This window comes from Cryptotermes secundus, unplaced genomic scaffold, assembly GCF_002891405.2.
Source record: "Cryptotermes secundus unplaced genomic scaffold, Csec_1.0 scaffold18, whole genome shotgun sequence".
NCBI lineage: Eukaryota > Metazoa > Arthropoda > Insecta > Blattodea > Kalotermitidae > Cryptotermes > Cryptotermes secundus.
The window spans coordinates 809,651-834,426 of record NW_019735461.1 but is presented as its reverse complement, the minus strand read 5'-3'; the positions used below and the strand labels follow the sequence as shown (position 1 = coordinate 834,426).

The following is a 24,776-nucleotide window of genomic DNA, read 5'->3' as shown; positions in this document are numbered from 1 at the left end:
TATAGTAGTAGTAGTAGTAGTAGTAGTAGGAGTAGTAGTAGTAGTAGTAGTAGTAGTATAGTAGTAGTATAGTAGTAGTAGTAGTGATCTATCATACTATTTGATTTTTGAATGGCTAATGTATAAAAATCTGTCATTACATCGGGTTACCTGTCAAACGGAAGGAAGTTCGGATAAATATTCTGGAATTGAAGGAAACTTTTCTACGTATATTTCGCTTGAGATATGTTGCATACATTCAAGATTTATTTTCTTGTTTCGGAATAAACTACGTATGGAAGAAACATATCCCACAGTCTCAAGCAGTTAATGCCAACCAAACAACAATAAAAATGTTAACTCACTATCACCAAGGAAATACGGAGTAACAGATGATCGTATAAGTAAGAACCGATATTAGGCCGCGCCATAGCTCAAGCGGTTAGTCACTGGCGTCCCACCGCGGCAGCCCGGGTTCGATCCCGGGTCTGGTCAAGTGGGATTTGTGGTGGGCAAAGTGGCGCTGGGGCAGGCTTTCTCCAAGTACTTCGGTTTCCCCTGCCAATCTTCATTCCACCAATTGCTCCACAATCACCCTCACCTATCATCTGGGACTGGTACAATAAGCCAGAAATGGCCGCAGTACAAGGGACTTAGTCCCACCCCACTAGCAATAAAAAAAATCCCATGTACTGCGGCCACTTCTGGCTTATTGTACCAGCCCCAGATAATAGGTGAGGGTGGTTGTGGAGCAATTGGTGGAATGAAGATTGGCAGGGGAAACCGAAGTACTCAGAGAAAACCTGCCCCAGCGCCACTTTGTCCACCACGAATCCCACATGATCAGACCCGGGATCGAACCCGGGCCGCCGCGGTGGGAAGCCAGTGACTAACCGCTTGAGCTATGGAGCGGCTTTACATGGGACTTTGTTCCACCCCACTAGCAAATAATAAGAACCAATATGGAAAGATGAAATTGTTCGTAGTATGGAGCTATATGAATGTAAGAAGTTTGCATGTCCCTGAATTGGCAGAAGTACTATAAATTTGTCCGCTAGGTCGGGGTGTGCCGTGACATAGTTTCCGGAAGTTTGACTTGGAGTCACAGTGATTTCCTAAGCCCACTAGCATCGGGGTACGCATGGGGAATTCTGCCAAGTCCAGAGTGCAGCTCGTTGCCAAATCACCCTGCCAGCCAGGCCAAACACATCAAATGCCACGTGGAACTTCACAGGTTCTGGCAACATTGCATGGACCTAAGAAATACTGTACCAGCAATGGGAATGCAACTCTTTGAATAAGCTGGCTGCAAACCGATCACCCTTGGCAGCCATTTTATCCTAAGCGTTTTCTCGTGACATAATATGCATTATGTAATAATTCATCATCATCTTTATCGTTATGAATTATATCGTCTGCCCCTTCAAATTCAGACTTAGTCTGAAGAATGAGTCTTTGTATGCCATGACGTCTTCATTCTAAAATGACTAAAATCTGTATTCGTCATATATGTCGATGAATTCTAAATAATAAAACTTTTCAGGATTCATTCTACGTCGGAGTCAAACACGCGAATTACGCCAGTCCTCTTTTATGTGAGCATTCTTCCTACATACATTTGTGTATCGTGTTCTGTGTTGTGTTTTGCTCCTGTTACTGCATGCGTTGTACTGCAGTACTGGCGCTACCGTTTTTTTTTACCAGATTTTCTTAGAAGTAGTGGGTGAGAATAATTGGAGAGATATTTCAAGGAAATAGCGACTCCAGTCTAATAAACCGAAGATAACGGCCTTGGGGATCCGTTGCGCTGACTACGTGGTACCCTCTATCCGCAAAAGTTTGCACTAACTCGCCGACAAGCGGCGGTCGCTCAGTCGATATAGTTCGCTTGCGGACTACAGACCACGGAGTTTTTGTTTTTTAATTTGTTTAGGTGCACATTTTTGATTCAATCTTTATAGTTCAACCTGTTTGGCTACCGACAGATTGTTTGAAACATAAATTCGATAGTCTACGTGCCAGAGGTGGGAAGATATTTTCCTGTAGATGGAGTGACCATATTTTTCATAAGTAAATCGGGGACACATTTTACGAAGAGAGAAAGGGTAGGCGAGAGAGAATGTAAGGGAGCAGAGAGGCGACATTTACACGCTGAAAACTGAAACATACATTTATTAAAATAATAAATATAAAAAAGAAGAATTCAAGTCACAGTCTCTGCCATCCACCTCCTGTTGTTCTTTCTTTTTTCTAGCCTCACGCTTCTGATGCTTCGCTGGAGAATGTATCCTCATTCTTCAGTATCTGCATAAAATTATATACAGTTTTCCATGAAGGTAATTTTAATTCCCAAAAAATTAGAAAGCATCGAAGTACTTTGCTTTCCTCGGGCGACCACAGTTTCATTTATGAAGATACTCTTTTCTCTTGAAAAGATGTACCTGGTATAAAAATAGAATGTTCAACTAAACGTTGAATATAAGGCCGCGCCATAGCTCAAGGGGTTAGTCACTGGTTTCCCACCCCGGCGGCCCGGGTTCGAGCCCTGGTCTGGTCAAGTGTGATTTGTGGTTGACAAAGTGGTGCTTAGACAGGTTTCCTCCGAGTACTTCGATTACCCCTGCCAATCTTCATTCCACCAAATTCTCCAGCATCATAATCACCCGGGGCAGGTACAATAGGCCAATCAGTCGACGACGTGCCGAGTGGACCCAGCTGGACTTCACCTTCCCCCACCCCAAAAAAAAAGAATTAAAATAAAAGTTGAATATTTTGATTTGGATATGAACCTGATTAGAATAGCTGAACATATAGAGCCAAAGGCTTCCTGCCTCCGCCCTGTCATTTTCACTTCTATACAGACCCTTACATTACAGAATTCATCAAGCAGCTCGTGGGAATTTATAAAGTTTGCTCACGTATATCTTGATAAAAAAATCATTTAACTTCGACAGTGTCTCACTGGGCGTATGAAAATGAAATTTGTTCAGATTCTGAGATGTCATCCGTTAGGCCAAGTCAGCCGACAGAATATCCACGCAGCTGAAGAAATTGTGTGAGTAAACTGCCCATATTTTTCTTTTCTTGTAAGAGACTTAGTGGGCACAGTTGCCACCATTCTTTCGTTCACGGGTTTAACTTTCAGTAATTCTGTTTCCTCTTCTACTCTCTCTCCATAATCTGTAAATCTAAATGCTTATGCAGAACCTGACTCTTATTTTGACTTTGACTGACTGGTTAAATAAATTTGCAAAGGCACGTTCATTTCAACGGGTCTCCCTGTCACTCGATGTAAAGATACATAAGAGATGCTGTCATGCTGCAGTACAGTTTTTATTCAGTATCGGTTATATCACAGAAACTCTATAGCTCAGCAACACTTACTCACTCAGTCAGTCAGTCAGTCAGTCAGTCAGTCAGTCAGTCAGTCAGAGTCAGAGTTACTTTACGACTGCCGGTTTACCGCCAATCAGTTCGTCTTGGCGACAAACCCTTGAGACTCACGACCAGTAATTTTATTTTCCAACTGAACACTTGTGGTTATAGTCCTTACGCAACGTCTTCTCTGACCAGAGGACATGTCTGTCGTTTAAAATTTCTGCTGGCCCTCGTCAGCGCAGTCATTCTCAGGTCCGAATCCCGAGGGACTCATGACCAGTAACACTTACTGACTGGAAGTGAAAGTATTTGTATATCTTAACCACCAGTGTTTTAGTTTCAGTCCCGACTGGAGGCATATCACAGCTGCTTTGCATGGTTGTCCACCACATAGTATTCAAAGTAGTTTCAATAATTATGTCTTTCAGTTCTGCAACTAACATGTATCTTTCCCCGACAAAACACGGCACCAAATCTGGTGTGTTTTATGTGAAATGTTAGATTCCTCTTTGATTTTATATCATGACATATATACTCATTACTGGGCAACGACTCGCTAAACACATTCTCGCGGAAGCAAACACGCGGAACAATCGGACGTCTGTTGCTAGGCAACGGAGCTGTAAACACGCGCTTTAACAATACAAGATGGTGTTTTTCGTGGGATCCACCTCGAGGCTATATATAACGACGATCTCACGCAGCTAGAATTAGAATTGGGTCGAGTTTTTGAGATGACAATCAAAGGGGATTGAAAAGAAATTGCAAGAGAATTGATTTCAGACCAGTCCTTAGCAAATTCTTAATTCATATATGGCCCAAAAGCATTTGTTGCAGTTTTTCACTTTTTCTTTCGTGCACAGGAGCATTTGAGGCCAAACATGTACAAAAGCAGTTTGGATGTACAGTCATTAAAACGGAAAGAAAAATCGTGTTCAACGTACTGGCAAGCAAATGTATGTTCTGCGGTTACAGATGATAGTTCATTTTCACTTTCACAACTCCGAGAAATGGAGTCATTTTCGTACTGAAATATGTTGCTCGGATAACTGCTTTGTGTGTCTTGGTCTGAAGGTAATCATCAATGTTGATGCCTTCTCCTTGATAGTGTCAAATAACAGCGCGCAGAAATAACAAGATCAGTCTCCACAGATTATAGAAATATAGATTCTCTGGGCAGAATTTTATCGGAAATACAGTTTCTCTATTCTTAGGGTGCAGTGAGACAGAGTTCCTTGTACTGAGGCCGTAAATGTCCTATCGCACCAGCAGCGGATGACAGATTAGAGAAATGGAGCATTTGGTGGAATGAGAATTGGCAGATGGAACCGAAGGACTCTAAGAAAACCTGCCTTAGTGTCACTTGTTCTGCCGTATATCCCACAAAACAAACCTCAGCTGAAACTCTGGCCAAGGCTGTGAAAAGCCGGAATTCAACCGCGCATTCCGAAATGCATTTATGCTTCGACGGTTTTTTCATTCGAAATTTTTAAAGGAATCACACCACAAAGCAATGTAGTCGTTCTGAAAGTCGAAAGTGAGGTGACCCCACTTGGGATCACAAGGCAGAACACACGCTCACCAGAATAAAGCTTAAAAATAAGTATGATCCACGTGTTTCATTTACTTGTCATTTACCGACGACAATATATAATGTAATTCTGTCTGTCTTTTATAACTGTCTGTTTCAGAACAAATGTCTCCCTCTGGGTTCAAGTCGAGATTGTTCTGGCTAAACCAGTACTTTCGGTGAGCCTGATGGTAGGCCTATTCTTTCTTTATTTTTAGTGGGGAAGGACTAAGTCCCTTGTACTGCGGCCACTTCTGGCCTATTTTACTAGCCCCAGATGATACGTGAGGGTGATTGTGGAGCAATTGGTGGAATGAAGATTGGCAGGGTAAACAGAAGTACTCGGAGAAAACTTGCCCCAGCGCCACTTTGTCCACCAAAAATCCCACTTGACCAGATCCGCCGCGGTGGGAAGCCAGCGACTAACCGCTTGAGCTATGGCGCGGCCCTCAATTGTAGGCCTATGTCTGATCGCAAATGCAACCTGCAGAGAGTTCGCTTTGCAGTCATTTAACATACTGTTCTTCAGAATTACTACCGAATTGCGCATTTAAATAAAGAATTTTGAATTGAAATCTTTTACTTTAAGTTTGTTTTTCTTGCTACGAAAGCAACATAGGCAATCCAAATAAGCACACAGTAGTTGAGCGTATCTTATTTTGAAACGCACATGGCCTGCTTTCAGTCGGTGTGGGTTCCACGCCTCACGTATCCACAAATTTCTTCAGATTAAACGCTTTTGTTAGGCTCAAGTCATGCTTGCAGCATAACTTTCTATAACCGATGGTCATTTGTGACGCAAGTTCCATCATTGTCGACTCGTTAGTTGTACAGCTTAAGCTGAACGACTGTTCCTTTAATTTGGCAGATGACCACCAAGAATGCCCTTTAACAGGTTTCGTCTACCCTTTCGTGTGCTTTCTGCAGGCTCAAACATTTTTTTTCTTGGCACTACAGCCCCAGTGGACCTAGGCCTACCTCCATGAACTCCGTTCACTTCGGTTTTTCTAGATCTTACACATTCGGTAGGACACCTTGGGGGGGATCAGCTCTGTCTGTACTCAAACACAGAAAAACGCACAAACACAAACTAAACATCCATGCCCTGAGTGGGGTTCGAACCCACGATCCCGGTTTCCAAACGAGCGAAGACAATACATTCCTTAGACCGCTCGGCTACCGTGACCGGCGCACATACCCTCTAGTTGACACAAAAGTGACGCACACTCGCCTAATGGGAACATACATACTAATGGGGCACACAAAAATAACAACGACAACACGACGCCGGCGTTGATAGGGTTGGAAAAAACGACGTAAACACGGAAACCGCAAGAGGAAAATAGCGCGGGAAAGGATAAAGAAGTATGTTCTCAAACAAATGCATTTTACTGCGACAGACGAAAATACAATAGCGTTGAAATATTTTGAATTGAAACTAATGCAGTGTGGCGGTTTCGAAAAGTGAAGTGTTGCCTGAGCATGGCCAAATAAGGCCGAAACGTGTAGAAGTTGATTGTGATTTTAATGTTACTTTAAATTAAGGACAAATTGTGAACAGAATCTCGCACTCCTCGCCGAACATAATTAGAATTATCAGATGAAGGAGGTTGAGATTGGAAGGGCATGTAGCACCATTGCGAAGAAAAGGAACTCATATAGAATATTGGTGGAAAAGCCAGAAGGAAAGAGACTACTACGAAGATCAAGATGTAGGTGGGTGGACACTATTAAAATAGATCTTAGAGAGATAGAATGGGTGATGCGGAGTGGATCGATCTGGCACAGGATAAGGACCAGTGGTGGGTTCTTGTGAACACGGTAATGAATCTTCGGTTCCAAGAAATTACTGGGAAGTTCTTGAACAACTGCACAATTGGCTGCTTCTGAAGAAGGGCTCAAGCTAATGTAAGTTAGTTAGTTAGTTAGTTTGTAAACAGAGTTGCATTAAAGATGGAAGTGACTGCATAGAGTGATACATCAATGCAACAGGATGCTGAAATACAATATTAAGAATTTATTTCATCCAAATATATTTCTCATTAAGTCATCACTCACTCATTGGGCTGAGCACTTTCGAGAAGCCGAGAATTGTACAGCTACTCAACAACTTCCCAACATTTTATGGAACCCGAAGGTTCATTACCATGTTCACAAGAGCCATCCATTTTTCCCTATCATGCGCCAGATTAATCCAACCCATACCATCCCATCCTATCGTTCTAAGATCCATTTTAATATTGTCCACCTATCTACGCCTTCGTCTTTCCAGTCGTCTCTTTCCATCTGGCTTTCCTACCAATATGCTATATGCCTTATCCTCATTCATGCTGCATGCCCTGCCCATCTCATCCTCCTTTACTTGATCATTCTAATTATACTTGGAGAAGAGCACAAGTTATGAAGCTCCTCATTATGCAGTTTTCACCAACCTCCCGTCACCTCATCTCTCTTCGGTCCAAATATTCTCAACACCCTGTTCTCAAACACCCTCAGTCTATATTCACCCTTAATTTCAGAGATCAAATTTCACATCCATGCAGAACCAGGGCAAAGTTATAGTTTTGTGTATTCTAGTTTTTATGTTTTTAGACAGCAGACGCGAAGACAAAAGGTTCTGGACTGAACGGTAGCAAGCATTACCCGGGTTCAATCTCCTCTTAATTTCCTCCTGAATCAGGTTCTGATCTGTTATCGTTGTTCCCAAATATCTGAACTGTGCCACATTTTCAAAACATCTGTTTCCTATCTTTATGTCATGATTTTGCCCTGCATTTTGGTGACGAGACAGCAACATATACTTAGTTTTGTCTGTGTTTACTTCTAGACAAGCGTCCTTACTGGCGTCTGTGTGTTTTTCTTTATGGTACCTATATTATCACCCAGTAGATTCACACTATCAGCATAAACCAGCAGCTGATGTGTCCTATTTAAGTTCAGTCCCACCTGGTTTTCCTGGACCTTCCTATTGACATATTCTAAAGAAAGGTTGAAAAGTAGTGGCGAAAAAGCATGTCCTTCTTTAAGCCTCATGCCCAACCCCAAATCTGAAGGACCACCCCTTGTCGGCTGTCTGCGGCTTATTATTCAATATATTCTCAGCTATCTTTCATACCTGGAGGGCGTCTCCTCCATCCGCAACCTGAGGACGCGCAATGCCGAGGTGACAGGGGACCCACCTAACATGGTGCATTAAACCATGTTGATCAGAAAAATGAAATATTCTTCGTAGGTTTTATTTTTGGTGCTAGGAATGCTGATCGCAAGTTCTTAATTTGATATTAATTGTTTTTGGTTTATAGAACAATATTGTCCAGTTTATTTGGTTGTTGAATATCGGATGGAACGCGTATTATAAAGAAAATTGGGAAGACTCTGGAAGAAACAGGGCACCGCGTCGCAACATTTGCCTGGAAGAAAATGTAGTGTGTCAGCATGACAGATCTACGAAACGATATTCAGACTCGGGGCCTTCTGAATATGAAGCAGGAATATCGTAGCTTTGCAGGGCGATACCTGGCCTTCATAAGAATTCTGCTCGCGCATGGGAAAGATGTCTTGCTTTGCATAACATATTCAGCCACCATCCACGGTAATATTCGGGAAACCTAGGAGCAGTAACTCTAGCAATCCACCCAGAGGCATTACGCAAACAGTGATTAACATTCTACAGCCTAGCATACCATATATTACCCATAAGTATAGATAAAGAAATATTACCTCAAATATTTTAACCAATAAGCGACAACTCCACTAAACAATACAGTTCTGTCACGAAATTATATAACTGCTAACACCTAGATACCAGGCCTAAATATTGGCTGATGTCCAGTAACAACAGTCAAGTGGACAATGAATGCAGAAGTAGTCTGATGATGGCCGAAAAATGTAGCGAAATTAACGAAACGTGTGTGATTGATTGTATGCTACGTTGTGTTGACGTACCTTCCAGATATTATATAATTTTATTTAGCACCATATTGAAAACCGCGCGAAAGTGTAGGTCGTAAACATTTGTTCAGAAATTTCAGTTTGTTTTGAGTGGATACTTAGTCGAGAAATTGGCCGCGCCGTAGCTCAAGCGGTTAGTCGCTGGCTTCCCACCGCGGCGGGTCTGGTCAAGTGGGATTTTTGGTGGACAAAGTGGCGCTGGGGCAGGTTTTCTCCGAGTACTTCGGTTTCCCCTGTCAATCTTCATTCCACCAATTGCTCCACAATCACCCTCACCTATCATCTAGGGCCAGAAGTGGCCGCAGTACACAGGACTTAGTCCCACCCCACTAGCAATAAAAGAAAGTCGAAAAATTGAACTGAATGTGGGCTACGCACCGACACGTGTTATTTCACTTCCTCTCCTCATTCCGCCACAGTGGAGCCTTGTGCAATCTGTTGTGGTGGAACTGTAACCACGAGAGTGTATTTCATGTCATCAGAACCCTTGTCGTCTCTTTCCAGTACGGTCAAGTCAAGTGCAAGTCTTGCATAGTCACAAGACAGCTTGTTTCACTTTACTTACCATATGTGACTCATTTTCTCGTTTTATCAGCCCTATCGTTTTTTTTTTTAAATTCGCATAGTCGGGGGTGGAGTCCATCTGGGTCCACTCGGCACGTCGGCCACTGATTGGCCTATTGTACCTGCACGAATGATTATAATTATGGAGAATTTGGTGGAATGAAGATTGGCAGGGGAAACCGAAGTACTAGGAGAAAGCCTGCCCCAGCGCCAGTTTGTCCACCACAAATCCCACTTGACTAGACCCTGGCTCGAACCCGGGCCGCCGCGGTGGAAAGCCAGCGACTAACCGCTGGAGCTATGGCTCGGCCTTGGCCCTATCGGTTAGTTACAAATGAAACAGCGTGTAGCCCAAGGGCATTTCGAACTTCGAGCGCTGTGAAAAATTAAGTTCTTGCACTATCTGATTAGTGCAGCCGTAACATTCCCTCCATTATAGTCGGCCTACGGGATGCACTTACTTGATATTTTCTGCAATTCTGCTATGTATTACTCAGAGACTGATGAGATAGTACCATTAAATAGGCTACGAAACATTCTTACATGCTTACAAGTCAGAATTATTATTAAATATAGCTGAAACAGCATCTTTAAATAGGGCATATATCAGTTTAAACGTATTTAGTAGGCTAATATTCAATAATTGTTTCCACTTATAGGCTACATATTGTGACGTGTAGGGCCGACTGTAGATGGCGTTTTGGATTGGATGATTGAATTTATTGCATCTTACGAGTATACACTGAACACGGGACCTCAGAAAATAGAGAGCTATCTCTGATCTACACGCTTTAAAATTCACTGTTACACACGCACTAGGGTTTTGAAGCTTCATTAGTAGTATCCTGGAAACGGATTTATAACATTCTCACTGTCACTTAAATCGAATATGAAGTCTTCTTTTCACAGCCAAATTCCTTTCTTGCCATTATTCTGCAACTGTCAATACCGAAGACTCGGCTCAATTCAGTTCCTCTGCTCCCAGCCTCATGTCCTGGCAGCCTGGCGTCTCGAAGCTCGCTTATTCACTTCCAGACTAATGTTCTGTATTGCCGAGCACTTCTTATAACCTCTTTGCAAGGAACACGCAGAAAACAGCCACTATTATTAATGAGACGTGTTTACTGATCAGTTGCCTGGCAGTAAGTTTCCTATTGTTGTTCGCCTTGGAATGTGTTTACCAAGTCGTTGCCTAGTAATGGGTCTATACGTCACAATATTTTATTTGCAGTAAATTTTGCGTAATTTGTTTTGAACATCATTCTTTCCGAACTCGTAACACGTTCGTATTGTAATTCCACAGGATCTACAATACCAGAACGTAAGCCGCGGAGCTAACTTGCGCAATTAATAGTCGTCCACTACCAGGATCAAAGCAAGCAGCAAAACTCTGGGGCTGGACCGAACGTACACTCAGCTCCAGTGATGTATTTATTCATTTAAATATATCTCATAGACAGGATGTAGTCTGGATCTGAGTAAGCCGTAGTAAATACTGCTCTGGACACCTCAAGAAAAGGTAACAATTCGGAGGCCTACGCGTGCGTGAGAGGATGTCGGGATGGATGCAAGAGAAGCTGGGTATGACGGTATGACTATGGGGAAGATAGGGCCCATTGGCGGACTATTGTGTATGCAGTTACGAGCCTCCAGTTTCTTGACCAGTTGAAGACAGTGACCGCCGCGTGCTGGCCATGTGGCTGCTTCAGGAGGCTCCTGCCTTTCGTGATATGACGTGGCGCTTCATCATTGCTAACGATCCGCAGATGATCTGTGAAAGCAGGTGTGACAACGTGGCGAGCCAAGTTCAGTGTCGCTTGTTCCGCGGCCCAAAGGACATTTAATGTTGAAAGACAACTGTGGGAATATTTTTAACGCGATTTTGATGTAAATTGTAATCACATGGGACTCTTACCTTGCAAATTAGTCTTACAAATGTAGAATATTTGGACCTAAGAGAGATGAGGACAAATTAATAAGGAAAGTTACATGTTGAGGGTGTTCATAAATTGATTTTATCATTTTGCAATTTTAAGATAAATTATTCAAGAAGAATAAGGTGGGGGGGGGCGCTCTGTGAGGAAGTAAGTGTGGCTGCGAAGACTAGGAACCGGAACAGCGCAGTCGCCATAGCGACTGGCTACGGGCTGGACGACTGAGGGGTCGGAGTTCGAGTTCTGGTAGGAGCAAGATTTTACTCATCTTCACGCCGTCCAGACCGTCTCTGGGGTTCACTCCGGCCTCCTATACAGTTGGTATCGGGGACTGCTTCCCTGAGGGTAAAGAGGCCTGGGTGTGAAGCTGGCAACTCAAGCTGACCGCTTACCTACAACTAGTTTCGAGGTCAGGAATGCGTGGATCTATACATTCACTCCTCATATGTCGTCAAGGCGTAGTGCTAACTTTACCTTTCAGTTTTACCTACAAAGAATTCTGGTCTCAAAATTGAACAGAAGAAACCACTTGGAAGACCTAGGCTTTGATGAGATAAAAATATTATAATACTCGTATTTGAGAAAAATTGTGTCAAGCATGGAACCGGCTCACGATGGACTACAGTAGCGGGTGTTACGTACATGGTCAGGAAACGTCTGGTTCCATAAAATAAAGGAATTTCTTGACAGTTGAGTAAATTTTTGTTGAATACCGAGCACCATGAAGATAGTTCGTAAGTTATTGGTCGCTCATAGGAAACTGTGACTGACCACGAACAGACTTTCGGATGCAATCTTCATCACTTCCAAGGGCGTGTGGTGTGGTAGTGAAGTAGTCCCTGACTCGTTCTTNGATGAACACGGGGACTACAGAGTAATTCAGAGTACCAGAAAGATATTTGTGGAAGGCTAATGGAGACAAGGGACAAAGGAATGGTCTCATCCGACATGTCAAAACCTGCACTGTCAAAATTTTAGCTGCTAATACGCACTGCAAGTATTTTTTAAAAATTGCTGAACATGGCCAATATTGTAGCCTCCCAGACCCTAGGAGAAATGTCCACCCCTAGCAGAGCAGAGAAGTACGCAACACACAACACGGCTGACTCACAGCCTAGGCTGGGGTTGTACAAACCTCTGGTACAAGCAGATCCGCATAGAGAAAAAATGAGTAACTCTGGCAATTTTTAAAAAATACTTGCAGTGCGTATTAGCAGCTAAAATTTTGACAGGGCAGGTTTTGACATGTCGGATGAGACCATTCCTTTGTCCCTTGTCTCCATTAGCCTTCCACAAATATCTTTCTGGTACTCTGAATTACTCTGTAGTCCCCGTGTTCATCTCTCTTCAGTTTTCTCAGTCGTAGTCAGTTTTATCTCTCATTTACACAACACAGCTTATGCAATCTATTCAGTGAAGTAAATTAAATCAAGTAACAGTAAAATATAAATATACAAATACCCCACACAACGCACCACAAGTCAATGTCAACCCACAAAGAAAGGATGAACAGCTTAACAGCAACACAGGTAGGAACACACAAGCTAGAACTAAAGGAATTGTAGCAAAAAAAAATATTAAGTATAAGACAGAGAATTTATATGAAACAGCCACAATATAATTGCACATTCTTGACCAAATATATGAAGAAGGGGGAAAAACACTGCCCGGACCTGTAAGGACGGCAATATCACCCCAATCTCCCGTTGAAAGAAGAGGTATGAAGACACGAATCTTAGCGGTTTAAGATTTAATAATTTTTAACTCAATCACATTTTATCTTAATTAAAATCTTTATATAAAACTTCGATGCAACTTGTACTATGATCAATGTAATAGTATTTTCATCAACGTGTTGTTATTTGCCTTATAAAAATGGTCATAACTGACTGAAACATGTAAAGGCAACATATACACGTAAGTATACTTTTGAGTCACACTGGACGGCATTGTCAAATCATTTTATAACATAAACAGTAAGTAAAAGTAAAGTAAAGATATCCCTCTAACAGGCCGTGAAGGCCCATAGGGTTGTGAGACGTTGAGACTCCCACATTTTCTAGACAATCGGCTCAAAGATGGCGGTAAGGTTGTCAGCCTTACGCGCCGATCGCGCTTTACTACCCAGGAAAATTATTAAATTAATTCCTGGTACTCATTTCTGTTAGAGGCTGAATCGACCCCAGGGCCATAGTGCGGCTGGAAGGATTAGGTCAATTGAAAAAATCCAATGACCTCATCTGGACTTGAACCCGCGAACTTCCGGCTTGTAGCTTAGTGCCTCAACCAACTACGCTACCGCGTGCACAGTAACCTAATTAATTAACTGAATTAACTGAATCCATGGGGCTCGTTGTTCTAGGGCAGGCGGTAGCTGTTGTCAAGAAATAACGTGTTTTTACGGAACCCGAACGTACATGAAGAATGCTCGTGTATTTTTAGTGGCACCTAAAACCTGTGTAAGGCAAATTCTAGTATTGTCCTCCTCTCAGTATCATCTCTTCCACCTACGACTGAAATTACTTGATACAGATGATACTGGTGACAGTGAGCAACAGAACTGTGAGAAGTTTTCTTTTCCCCCCACGAAATCCGACGTAGGCTGCTGTTGCTTTATGAGCTTACCATGGAAAAATCATAGCCGTCTAGTTTATTTCTGCTGGGCCAGTTCCAAGTCGCGTTTATTCTTTTCGTCTCAATTCAAAAGTAAATTCTGAGATTTTTTCCCCTGTTATTCATGCTGCTTATCGATTTGTCACTACCTTGCCATTCCCATAACTTTTCTTCTATACTTGCACAAGAACGAGCTAACAGGTACAGACAGTCTGCAGTAAGTACTGTAGTTGGTTACCTCGGCTCGGAGATTGAAGTTTGTAAAAGGGTAAAGTTGTCACTATGCTTAACTAATAAGCACTACGCCATGAAGTCTTATGGGAGAGCGGATGTATAGATGTACGTATTCTTGAACTCTGCACTAGTTGGAGGTTAGTGGTCAGTTTCACGCTCCGGCCACTTTACCCCCGAGGAAAGAACCCCCGGTATCCAATCCAATGCTTCAAATTTGCCCATTTATTAAATGTGGTTCTGTAGCTGCTTCTTACGAATCTTTCAGGTTCCTTATCAATAAGAATGTTCAGTGGTTTAATATTATACGGATAACTTGTGAAAGTTCATGCACCAGGAAGATGTTTGATGTCAGAAAGTATGTTAGTTTGCCCTCCGTCTTCGCCCTGTTTTCTTCCTCTTCCTTACGTTCATCCATGATGTTTCCTCCCGAGCAGGTAAGCACCACGGTAAAGCGTGTGGGCTAGTATACTGGACAGATACCTTGTTCCACTCTCGGATATACTGACAGTATCTTCTTAATTTCCTTCACTGCGTACAGGAGAGAGCATTCAGACTGACCGTGTGTGCTTCAAGTCAGATTCAATGTGACCATTCATGGACTTGTTCGTACCTCATTCGAGTCTAAATAACATTTGAAGCTGAAACGTCAACATCGAGTAACCTCTTGCCTTCCTTTTTCTTTTTCTATCATATCCTCATCTCAAACCAGCTTCGATTTCCTTTCTTCATTTCCTCTCATAATCGTACCTTTCTATATTTTCCATTTCCTTCCTTCTTCATATTTCTTCATCTTCACATTTGGTTTTACATCATGGTTACTTTGTTGGCATCCTTTCTTCTCCATAATGGTGATGCTCTTCAACAGATCACAAAGGTTATGAAATGGTTACTCTGTTGACATCCTTCCTTCTCCATAATGGTGACACCCTTCAGCATTTCACATAGGTTATGAAATGGTTACTTTGTTGGCATCCTTCCTTCTCCATAATGGTGACACCCTTCAGCATTTCACATAGGTTATGAAATGGTTACTTTGTTGACACCTCTCCTTCTCCATAATGATGACACTCTTCAGCAGTTCACACAGGTTATGAAAAGGTTACTTTGTTGACACCTCTCCTTCTCCATAATGGTGACACCCTTCAGCAGTTCACATAGGTTATGAAATGGTTACTTTGTTGGCATCCTTCCTTCTCCATAATGGTGACACCCTTCAGCATTTCACATAGGTTATGAAATGGTTACTTTGTTGGCATCCTTCCTTCTCCATAATGGTGATGCTCTTCAGCAGTTCACAAAGGTTATGAAATGGTTACTCTGTTGACATCCTTCCTTCTCCATAATGGTGACACCCTTCAGCAGTTCACATAGGTTATGAAATGGTTACTTTGTTGGTATCCTTTCTTCTCCATAATGGAGACACCCTTCAGCAGTTCACATAGGTTATGAAATGGTTACTTTGTTGGCATCCTTCCTTCTCCATAATGGAGACACCCTTCAGCAGTTCACACAGGTTTTGAAATGCCGCTTCTCCCCTTCCTTTGCTTGAATCATCCATTTATTTTCTACCATTACTTTTTCTCTCTTCTTTAACCTACATTCAACCTGCATCATCTCGTTACCTTCGCCTTTCTTTCATTCACTTTTCTTTCTATCCTATAGATTTTCTGTTCTCTCCACTTATCTCCTCTCTGTTTTATACATTTCTCCACGTCCCATCGCCTTGTTCACGCCCACGTTTTCCTTTCTTTACCTCCCTTCTCCATAATTATAACACAGTTTATGAAACCAGATCAGTCAACTCTACACACAGAGCAATTACAACATCGCTTTCCAATCCGTCTCGTTGTTTGGCCTCGGCTCAACGCCCTGTTATTAGCCTTTCTGCTAATTACCTCCGTCTGAGGTGACAACAGCTGAAAATATGAATCATAGTTCTCTGCAATGGAAGAATATGTGGAGCCGTTGTGGGTCACCTCAGTCTTTTTCTCCAGCCTTCCTACCGATTGTCATAGTTTACTTTTATTCGAGAGGTCCCTGGTTCGAGTCTGAGCTTGGAGACTGACTGCATCAACTGAAGTTTTCATGGAATTGTATGGTACATCTGAAATAGGCACACGGTTTGATAATAACTTAAAAAGGGCCACGACTTCTAGTTTCTAAGTCCCAAATTGAACATACATAAATATCCTGACATTTGAAGGTATATATAACACATTCACCTGATTAACCGTCGTTCCATAAGTTAGAGGACACAGTTCACTTCTTAGAACATCTCATTGTCGTGTCTGTATTGTCAGCACGGTTCCTGAACAGGACAGCATGGTAGTAACCTTTCTTACATTCAGAAGAAAGACGAATGTAATTCTTTTGGTTCCCAGCGATCCTGGCTAAGGTATTCATATTGTTTTTCATTGTCATCCAGTTAACAGATCGCCTCTGTGGTCTAGTGGTCAGAGTTCCTGGCTACAGATCCAGATTTTCTGAGAAGTAGTGGGTCTGAAACGGGGTCCACTCAACCTCGCGAGGATAATTGAGAAGCTACTTGAATGGAAAAGTAGCGAGTTCGGTCTAGAAAACCGAAATTAACGGCCGTGGGGTTCCGTTGCGCTGACCACGCGACACCCTCAATCCGCTAAAGTTGGCAATAACTTCGCCGACAAGCGGTGGTCTCTGGGTCGGTATAGTTCGCTTGCGGACTACAGGCCACGGATTTTGTTTCGTTGTTTTTTCAATCAGTTAACTTACTTCTCCAAGACAGATTGCTTGCTTCCAAATTCCTCTCCAGTCACTTTTCACAGTTCTCCTACAGAGTCTGATTTGACACTAACTTATCTCTGCAGTTGATTCAGAGTTTCTAAACAATTCACGTAGGCGCCATTAACAAGCTATTACTCTGATTTGGGTTTCAGTGCAGTGATAAGTCTGACTTGCATTCTGGAGGAAACCGGTTTCAATACTGGTCAGAGGCCCGCTGTTTCAGTTGAGGTTTTTAGTAACTTCCCTCCCAGGCGTATATTATTATTATTGTTATTAAAATTATTACTACTACTACTACTACTACAATGGCTCTGCAGCCCTATGTTCAGCCTTGGCCTCTTTTTCAGTTTCTTGAACCTATACAAAGTCGGTAGGACTCCATGGACGGGGAATTAGCCCGTCGCAAGGCCTCTACCCACACACAGAACAACACAAACACAGAGTAAACTGACACAATACAGACATCCATGCCTTGATTGAGATTCGAACCCATGATCCCAACGTGCGAGCCGGCGAAAACACTTTATGCCTTAGGCTGCGCGGCCACTATGGTCGGCCGAATGTTAGGATACAGAGCCTCATCTTCTGAGACGTGATGCCATGCAATCTGGCGGAAGTTTACCGATTTTCTAGAGAAAAGTACTGTTTCCTGCTTTAAGGTCTAAGAGTAAGTGACGCAAACAAAATGGAAACGGCAAGCATTCACCATGAAGGCCGTGAGAACATCAGATTTCATAAGTACTAAACAAATTAAACTTTTCAGGCATAAGGTACAGACTTCGTTAAAGTTTTGGTGTCTTTGTTATTTTTTGCATACAAGTTCATTTAGTTCCAAAGAAAAACAAGAAGTTCTAGTAAAAACTAATCGCCTGCGTTCCTTTGACACGACACAGACCGCATTGAAAATGACGACACCAACAATTGTCCCCGCTGGGACGTGTTTACGGATCCGTTGCCTAGCAACGATAGGATAATTCACAGACAGACCCGCAGACTCTCCTTTGATGCGACACGGACCGTATAGAAAACGATGCCTCCAACAATTATTTTATTGTTTGTATTCATTGCCACTGTAATGTGTCTACTGAGTCGTTGCCTAGCAATGGTAGTGGGGATACATAGACTGATGACAGGGATTTATGAAGTACGCCGTTGAGGTGGACCAGATTCCATGATATATGTATTCCAAGTTTCATAAAGCTTGGTTCAGACTTTCAAAATTTGGTAGGGGCGATAGACACAGAGAGAATGGTGGCCGTATAAGACTGCATTTATTTTTTTCAAAACAAGATAAACAGGCTAAAAAAGGCATCTCTAAACGCAGTTATTACCTTTCCCATTCGGCCATTCTAGAAGTGTACGTAGCTAATACAAGGATTTCGGTGGCCTCCGATACTGGAAATTTTCACTATAACATGTTGGGTGGGCGCAATTTTGGGTCAAATCAAAATATTATAAATTTTCTCGGAAACGGTTCTTCTTAGAGAATAAAATTAGCTCTTATCATGAAATAAGGATATAATGAAATCTAAGACATATATTTTAAAGAAAACTGGTGTAACACCCTTTGAGAATTCACTGGGGAAATTCCATCTTTGTTATGTAAGTTTTCATACTTCTCTGCTGTCTTCTGCACTCCCTCGCAGTCCCACATGCTTCGAGGTCGAAGTCGACGTCTAATGCCATTTCCCACGACTAACAAGTACAAATTGTCAATTGTGACCCGTCTGTTTTATATAATAAACTATACGTCACAGTTCTAAATCAGAATATTGTCAATACTCACACAATGGGTATGGTACACTGAAACAGAGGACTGATCACTCGTTCATGATCTGTTACTCAAGTTACGTTAATGTAATGAGTTAACTCTCGAAAACTCGCTGTTCCTGTAACATGAAATTATCCAGTGACAATGACAAATCACAGGTTTATAAGTATGTATACGTATGTGTGTGTATGCGTGCGTGTGCATGTACAATTGATGTGGTGTAATGAAGTGCAAAGATCAATAACTTACATATGAATGAAATCTGATATCTATACTGAAAATTAGACCCTGTGCAGAGTGGACATGTAACCAGTTGAATAACTGTCAGTTATAACTTTGTGCGTTATGTTACTCTGTTAAGTGTGAGACAGCTCAGTACATATAGTGACGACGTTATGGGCTTAATGGCCGGAGTTAATCTCCCAACAGGGCTAGAAATTATTCCTTTCAGTCCGTGAAGACTGGCGTTGGCTGTCATCAGGTCTCCTGCCCGGTAGGTACCAAGGACATCTCCCAGATTTTACAGCGGCCTTCGTCTACTACCGATGTTAAGAATGCGTGGAACCATACCTCCGTTTCCTCATCAGACTTAATGGTCTGCTGCTGTATTAAGCACAGGGACAACTTTGTTTTTTTCTTAGCACCCTCTCAGTGTTTCGGTTTGTCAGTTGGTAAATTGTGAGTAAGTGAGTTACTTTTGTTGGTTAGTTACTTCTTTGTCAAAGATTTCTTTGAGTGTACATTATATCTTAAGTAGGGAACCTCATGCAGGAAAAGTTCTGCACGTTCAGCGACATCTCGTATATTGTGTTTCTGGTTCCGTCTTATGTTTAAATTATAATCCAGTAATTTTCTAATTATAACGTAACGAAATGCATCTTTATCTGATGATTCTGGTTCCGTCTTATGTTTGAATTATAATCTAGTATTTTCCTAAAGATGACGTAACAAGATAGTTACTATCTGATGATGGGGCAACCTTAAAATGTCTTAGACGGAGTACAGAAGTTGGTAAATTACAATTACAGTTGCAGTTATTCATCTAGTTGATTACGTACTCCAGCATTTTTTTGTTCATAAAGTGGTTGGCTCGTTCTATAGTAACTTGATCAGTTAGTAAATGTTTTTGTTAGTTAGTGATTCTGTAGGATGGTTAGATAATCGTTTAGTAAGAAGCTGGGCGGTTAATAAGTTGGCTAGTAGTAAGTTAAGTTTATTGTTGGTTTGTTTGCTTGCTAATCAGTCAGCTAGCTCAGTCGGTAGAGCGACGGGCTACCGACTGGGCAATCGCGATTCGAATCCCGGAAGAGGCAACCGTTTTTTCATTTCTCCACAACCTCGGTGCCCAGCCAGCCTGCTTTTCAGTGGGTACGGGGGGCGATTTCCGCGAGGGTAAAGCGGCCAGGGCGTGAAGTTAACCACTCACTTCAATCTAATGCTGAGGTCAAGAACTGTGGAGCTATACCTCCACTTCCCCGTATGTCTTCATGGCATAGTGCTTAATTAGTTACGCTCAGAGACGACATTGTCGTTAGTGGTTATTTAGGCGTATGCGTACACATATGTTCTGAACTGTCAGCTGTCAGTTGGTTAGTTACTTGACATATTATTAGCTAAAAGTAGGCTGGGCAGACGGACGGTCGGTTACTGTTTTTGGTGTTTAGATGACTAGTTTCTTATCAGTTAATCAGTCGAAGGTGCTGAGGTAGCTAGTTAATCAGTTATGCATTCAGTGCTGGAACTGGAGCGCCTGACTTGCCTTTCGGGAGGAAGAGAGAGAAAACGAGAGAGGGAGGGAGAGAGACTCATAGAGTCACGTAGCTGCCCAAAATACCCGCGGAGCAGCGGCAGCCGGCCGGCCAGTCTATTTCGGGGCGAGGTGTAACCTGACCAACAAGCCGACTGACTGACTGACTGACTGACTGACTGACTGACTGACTGACTGATATGCTCTCGCTGTCAGTACATGTATACATCGACTAGGGATGCGAGGTGCAAATGTTGCTCATTCCTTTGTTTGATGACTTTGCGGAAAATGTCGAGCGTACTGCAGTATTTGGAGCGAATTTATTCGCACTCCTCAAATATCTGGAATTATACGAAAGAACACTGTCTTGCAAGAGATATTTGTCATAAAAGAAAAATGTAGTGATGAAGGCACTAAAATTAACGTGAAGTGGAAATGTTATTTGTTAATACTTTGCTTGTATTAAACCTTAACACCCGTTACGCGCTCAGAAAGTCCTGCCATCGGAACCAGTCACGGTTCTCTTCAGTCCAGTCCACACACTCAACTTTTTCGATCTAAGATCCGTTTTCATATTAAAAGCCGGTATTATTCCTTTAGAGGGTTCGTACCAAATTGTATATATATTTGTAAATGTAGGGGTAACTATAGACGGGGTTTGAATTGGTGACTTGATTTGTATGTATGTATGTATGTATGAAGGGGTAGGCCTTCTCGGCCCTTGCACTTAGACCTCAGTGGTCCATTGTGCTTCCCCTTTTTTTAATTATTCCCTCAGCAACCCCACGCTTCGGATGAAGCGCAGGATTTCGGACGTGGGGGCGTCGAAATAGTCACTTGGTTCCATAAAGTACTGACCCAAGTGACGTAATCTTAAATAAGCTAAAGCCTCACATTCACACAGGACATGTGTGGCTGTTTCATTTTCTATCTGACATCTCTCACAAGTGGGACTATCACTCAGTCCCAGTTTGAACAGGTGTCCTTTGAGGTGACAGTGTCCTGTAAGTAGTCCTACCACCCATCGTAGCTGGTTCCTGTTGAGCTTCAACAGTTCCTTCGCTCTTTTAGCGGAAGGTCCTCGTATGAGTCCCTTAGCTTGCCTGAGTCCAGTTAAGGATTCCCAGTATTTCTTATGTTTTATGTTAGTCCAGTCCCTGAGTGCCTGTTTGTCAACTGCTAGAGAGATGCCACAGGCTGGTTGAGGTCCTATGAATGAATGTTCAGCTCCAATTTTAGCTAATTGGTCTGCTGATTTACTGACCACTTATACACTCACGATTCGTGATTACACTTACATATCACTGACACGCAAATATTAGTGTCCGTAGTATTACCGTCTCAACTAGCCGTTTCCTGCAAACAGATTTTAACACAGGAACTATAACAGTCTCACTGAATTACACAAGCCAAATAAAACATAGAAACAAAATTCGTGGCCTTTAGTTCGCAAACGAATTATACCGACCGAGCGACCGCCGCTTGTCGAAGTTAGTGTTAACTTTTGCGGATAGAGAGTGTCACGTGGTCAGCTCAACGGATCCCCACGGCCTTTAGTCTAGGTTTCTAGACCGGAGCCTCTATACCCTTGAAATAGCTCCTCAATTATCATGAGGCTGAGTGGACCCCGTTCCAGACCCAGTACTTCCCAGAAAAATTGGTAGCTCCTGGAATCGAACCCTGGGCCTCTGGATCTGTAGGCAGGAACTCTGACCACTAGACCACAGAGGCGGTACCTCAAATAATACACATAATGTCTTCTTTTCACAGCCGGACTTTCGACTGAGCATTCTCCATACAAAACTTTTCAGCAAAGTCAAAGTCAGAATTACTTTAATACTGGCGGTTTACCGTCAATCAGTTCGTCTTGGCGCCAAGCCCCTTGAAACCAACAACCAGAGACTTTTTTTTCAGCTGAACTCTTACAGTCATAGTCCTTATGTAACATCCTCTCTGACGAGAAGATGGGTTTGTCTCTTATGAATATGCTTGGTCTTTCGTCAAGCGTACGTGTCGTACACATAGCATGTCACTGAAAATTCTTCTTTTTGCACTATCCAAGGCCTCTCTCAGTACAGGCCTTGCAAAGTAGGTCATGCCTATTTTATCTTATCTTTTATCTAATGCTACAACGGCATCTCAGTCATTTGAATGGTTGTAAGCTTGACTACCGCCAAGATTGCCCCTTCCTTTTACATCTCAACACGGACCACGTAGAAACACCCCATTTCCAACAGCAACTCGATTGTTGCTGGCGTATTCGTTGACGCGCGAACGCATTTACCGAGCCGTTGCCCAGAAACGGTCTCTATTTCAGGTCACAGCTTAGCAACGGGTCCACACGCCACAATCATTCATCACTTCCCCATGCGTAACCAATTTGCGTGCCCTGCTTACCTGACCTATTTTGGAATTGGATATAAAAAAGTCAGAAGTTAAAGTTCTGTCTTTGCTTAATTAATTAAGCACCGCATCGTGGAGATGTATGGCGGGCTAGAGATATGGTTCCACCATTCTTGACCTTGGAGATGAGTTGTTAGCTTCACGTCTCGGCCGCTTTACCCCCGGGGAAAGAGTCCCCGGTACCGATTGATTAAGTGTCTCATAGCCGGTCTGAATGTTGTGGAGATGGACAAAATCTGTTGCCCCAGCCAGGATCAACTCTGCAGTTCATCTTGCAGTCTGTCACTCTACCGACCGAGATCGGACGTAGCATATTTCAAGTTTATATCTGCTCATATACGGGGTACATAAAGAAAGCCACAAAAGATTGTTTTCGGCCTTCTTGCCGATAACTGGACTTCGGATCTTCCGAATATAAAGTAAGGCTATCAGTATTCTCACGAAGAGGGTAGTAGAATTGCACATCTTAGTCAGAGCAGGCAGGCTCAGGACCAAGGAGCAGTAGAGCATATTCGGTGAGTTCACAAATATTGCGAGGCATGGTAGCCTACTGCACACTGTGGTCTGTTGCAGGGACATACCAGGGCCAGTGGCTCAGGGGGATGAGGCACGGCTACGGTGTCAGGGCCAGCGCTCCCTTCGGAATGGCTTCACACTACCGCCCTAACAAAACAGTTCGCGCCTCCATGACTTCACTTCGGAGCACAGAGGCGGGTGGTGGCAGCACTGTCGGAGGGGCGGCAGATCCTGCCGCAGAGAGGGACCGGAGGGTGGACGACTCCAGGGGCGGCTTTGTACTGAAGGCACGCAGTGATGAGCCCCCCGCTAGAAGAAGGTCGCTGGTGGAGAAGGGATCCAACATCAAGTCCATCTTTTCGGTGCGTACCGCTTGGCCTCCCACTCTGTCCCTGAGTTGAAGTTGCCCCTTTGAAGGTAAATCTCCCGATAGTTACATTGAACATAGGACAATTGGCATAGTTATGAAAACCTTATTACAGTAATTAATCAATGTACGAAAACAGTCTCGTTTGATATTACGAAGGATATCCGGAAAGTAAAGATACAAAGTCCAGACAATATTTGTAAAGCATTTTTTTATTCACTTGTAGCACTTTTACAACACACCTTTATTTAGTGTTCAATATAGTCACCATGGATCGCAATGCACTTAATGAGCCTGGGAAAGAGTTTTTTTTATTCCAGCGTCATAGAAATCTCCCGTCTGCTCTCTGAGCCATTGAGATCAGTTCTTGACACTTCTGGGCTTTGTTGATGAAGTTCATCGACTGTTAAACGTCTTTCAGCACGAATGTTTTCATCAATATTTTGGATGATTTCATCAGTGACAACGGATGGCCTTCATCTTGAACATCCCTTCTTCCCGCTTCAAATTCATGACATCATTTTGCCACGTTTTGCCTGTTCATAACATCTTCGCCGTAAACAGAAACAAATTGGCGATGAATTTCAGCAACAGTTTCTCCTTTCACGTGAAGAAATCGAATTACTGCACGAACCTCACATTTGACGGGATTTTGAATCGACGTGGCCATCTTAAACACACACTCCGAGCTCAATGTTCAGTGGACGTGGCCGGTGAACTCAGCCCTGTCATACGGTTCCTACCTCACACGGCAGCACTGCCATTTCTTGGGAGGGGGGGGATTGCATTTTTACCGGACTTGTATTTTTACTTTCGGGATATCAGTCGTAGCACTGTAGGATTGCGTTCCTACTCTTTCTTTCTTGTCGTATCACACTATTTCTTCCTTTTTAGTAACAAGAAGAAATATATATACACGTGTATATATATATATATATGTTTGTCTTCATCATTGTTACTGTAGAAAGCAAACATATATATATATATAT

The 24,776-nt window shown here is 42.7% G+C and overlaps 1 protein-coding gene across 1 annotated transcript in view; it reads left to right on the top strand.

Moving 5' to 3' along the window:
* Positions 1-24,776, top strand: part of LOC111869267 (junctophilin-1) — a 230,931-nt gene that overhangs the window by 140,100 nt on the left and 66,055 nt on the right. Inside the window, exon 3 of the mRNA XM_023860661.2 lies at positions 23,478-23,782. Coding sequence (XP_023716429.1) covers positions 23,478-23,782 — 305 coding nt within the window. The remainder of the gene's footprint in view (positions 1-23,477; positions 23,783-24,776) is intronic.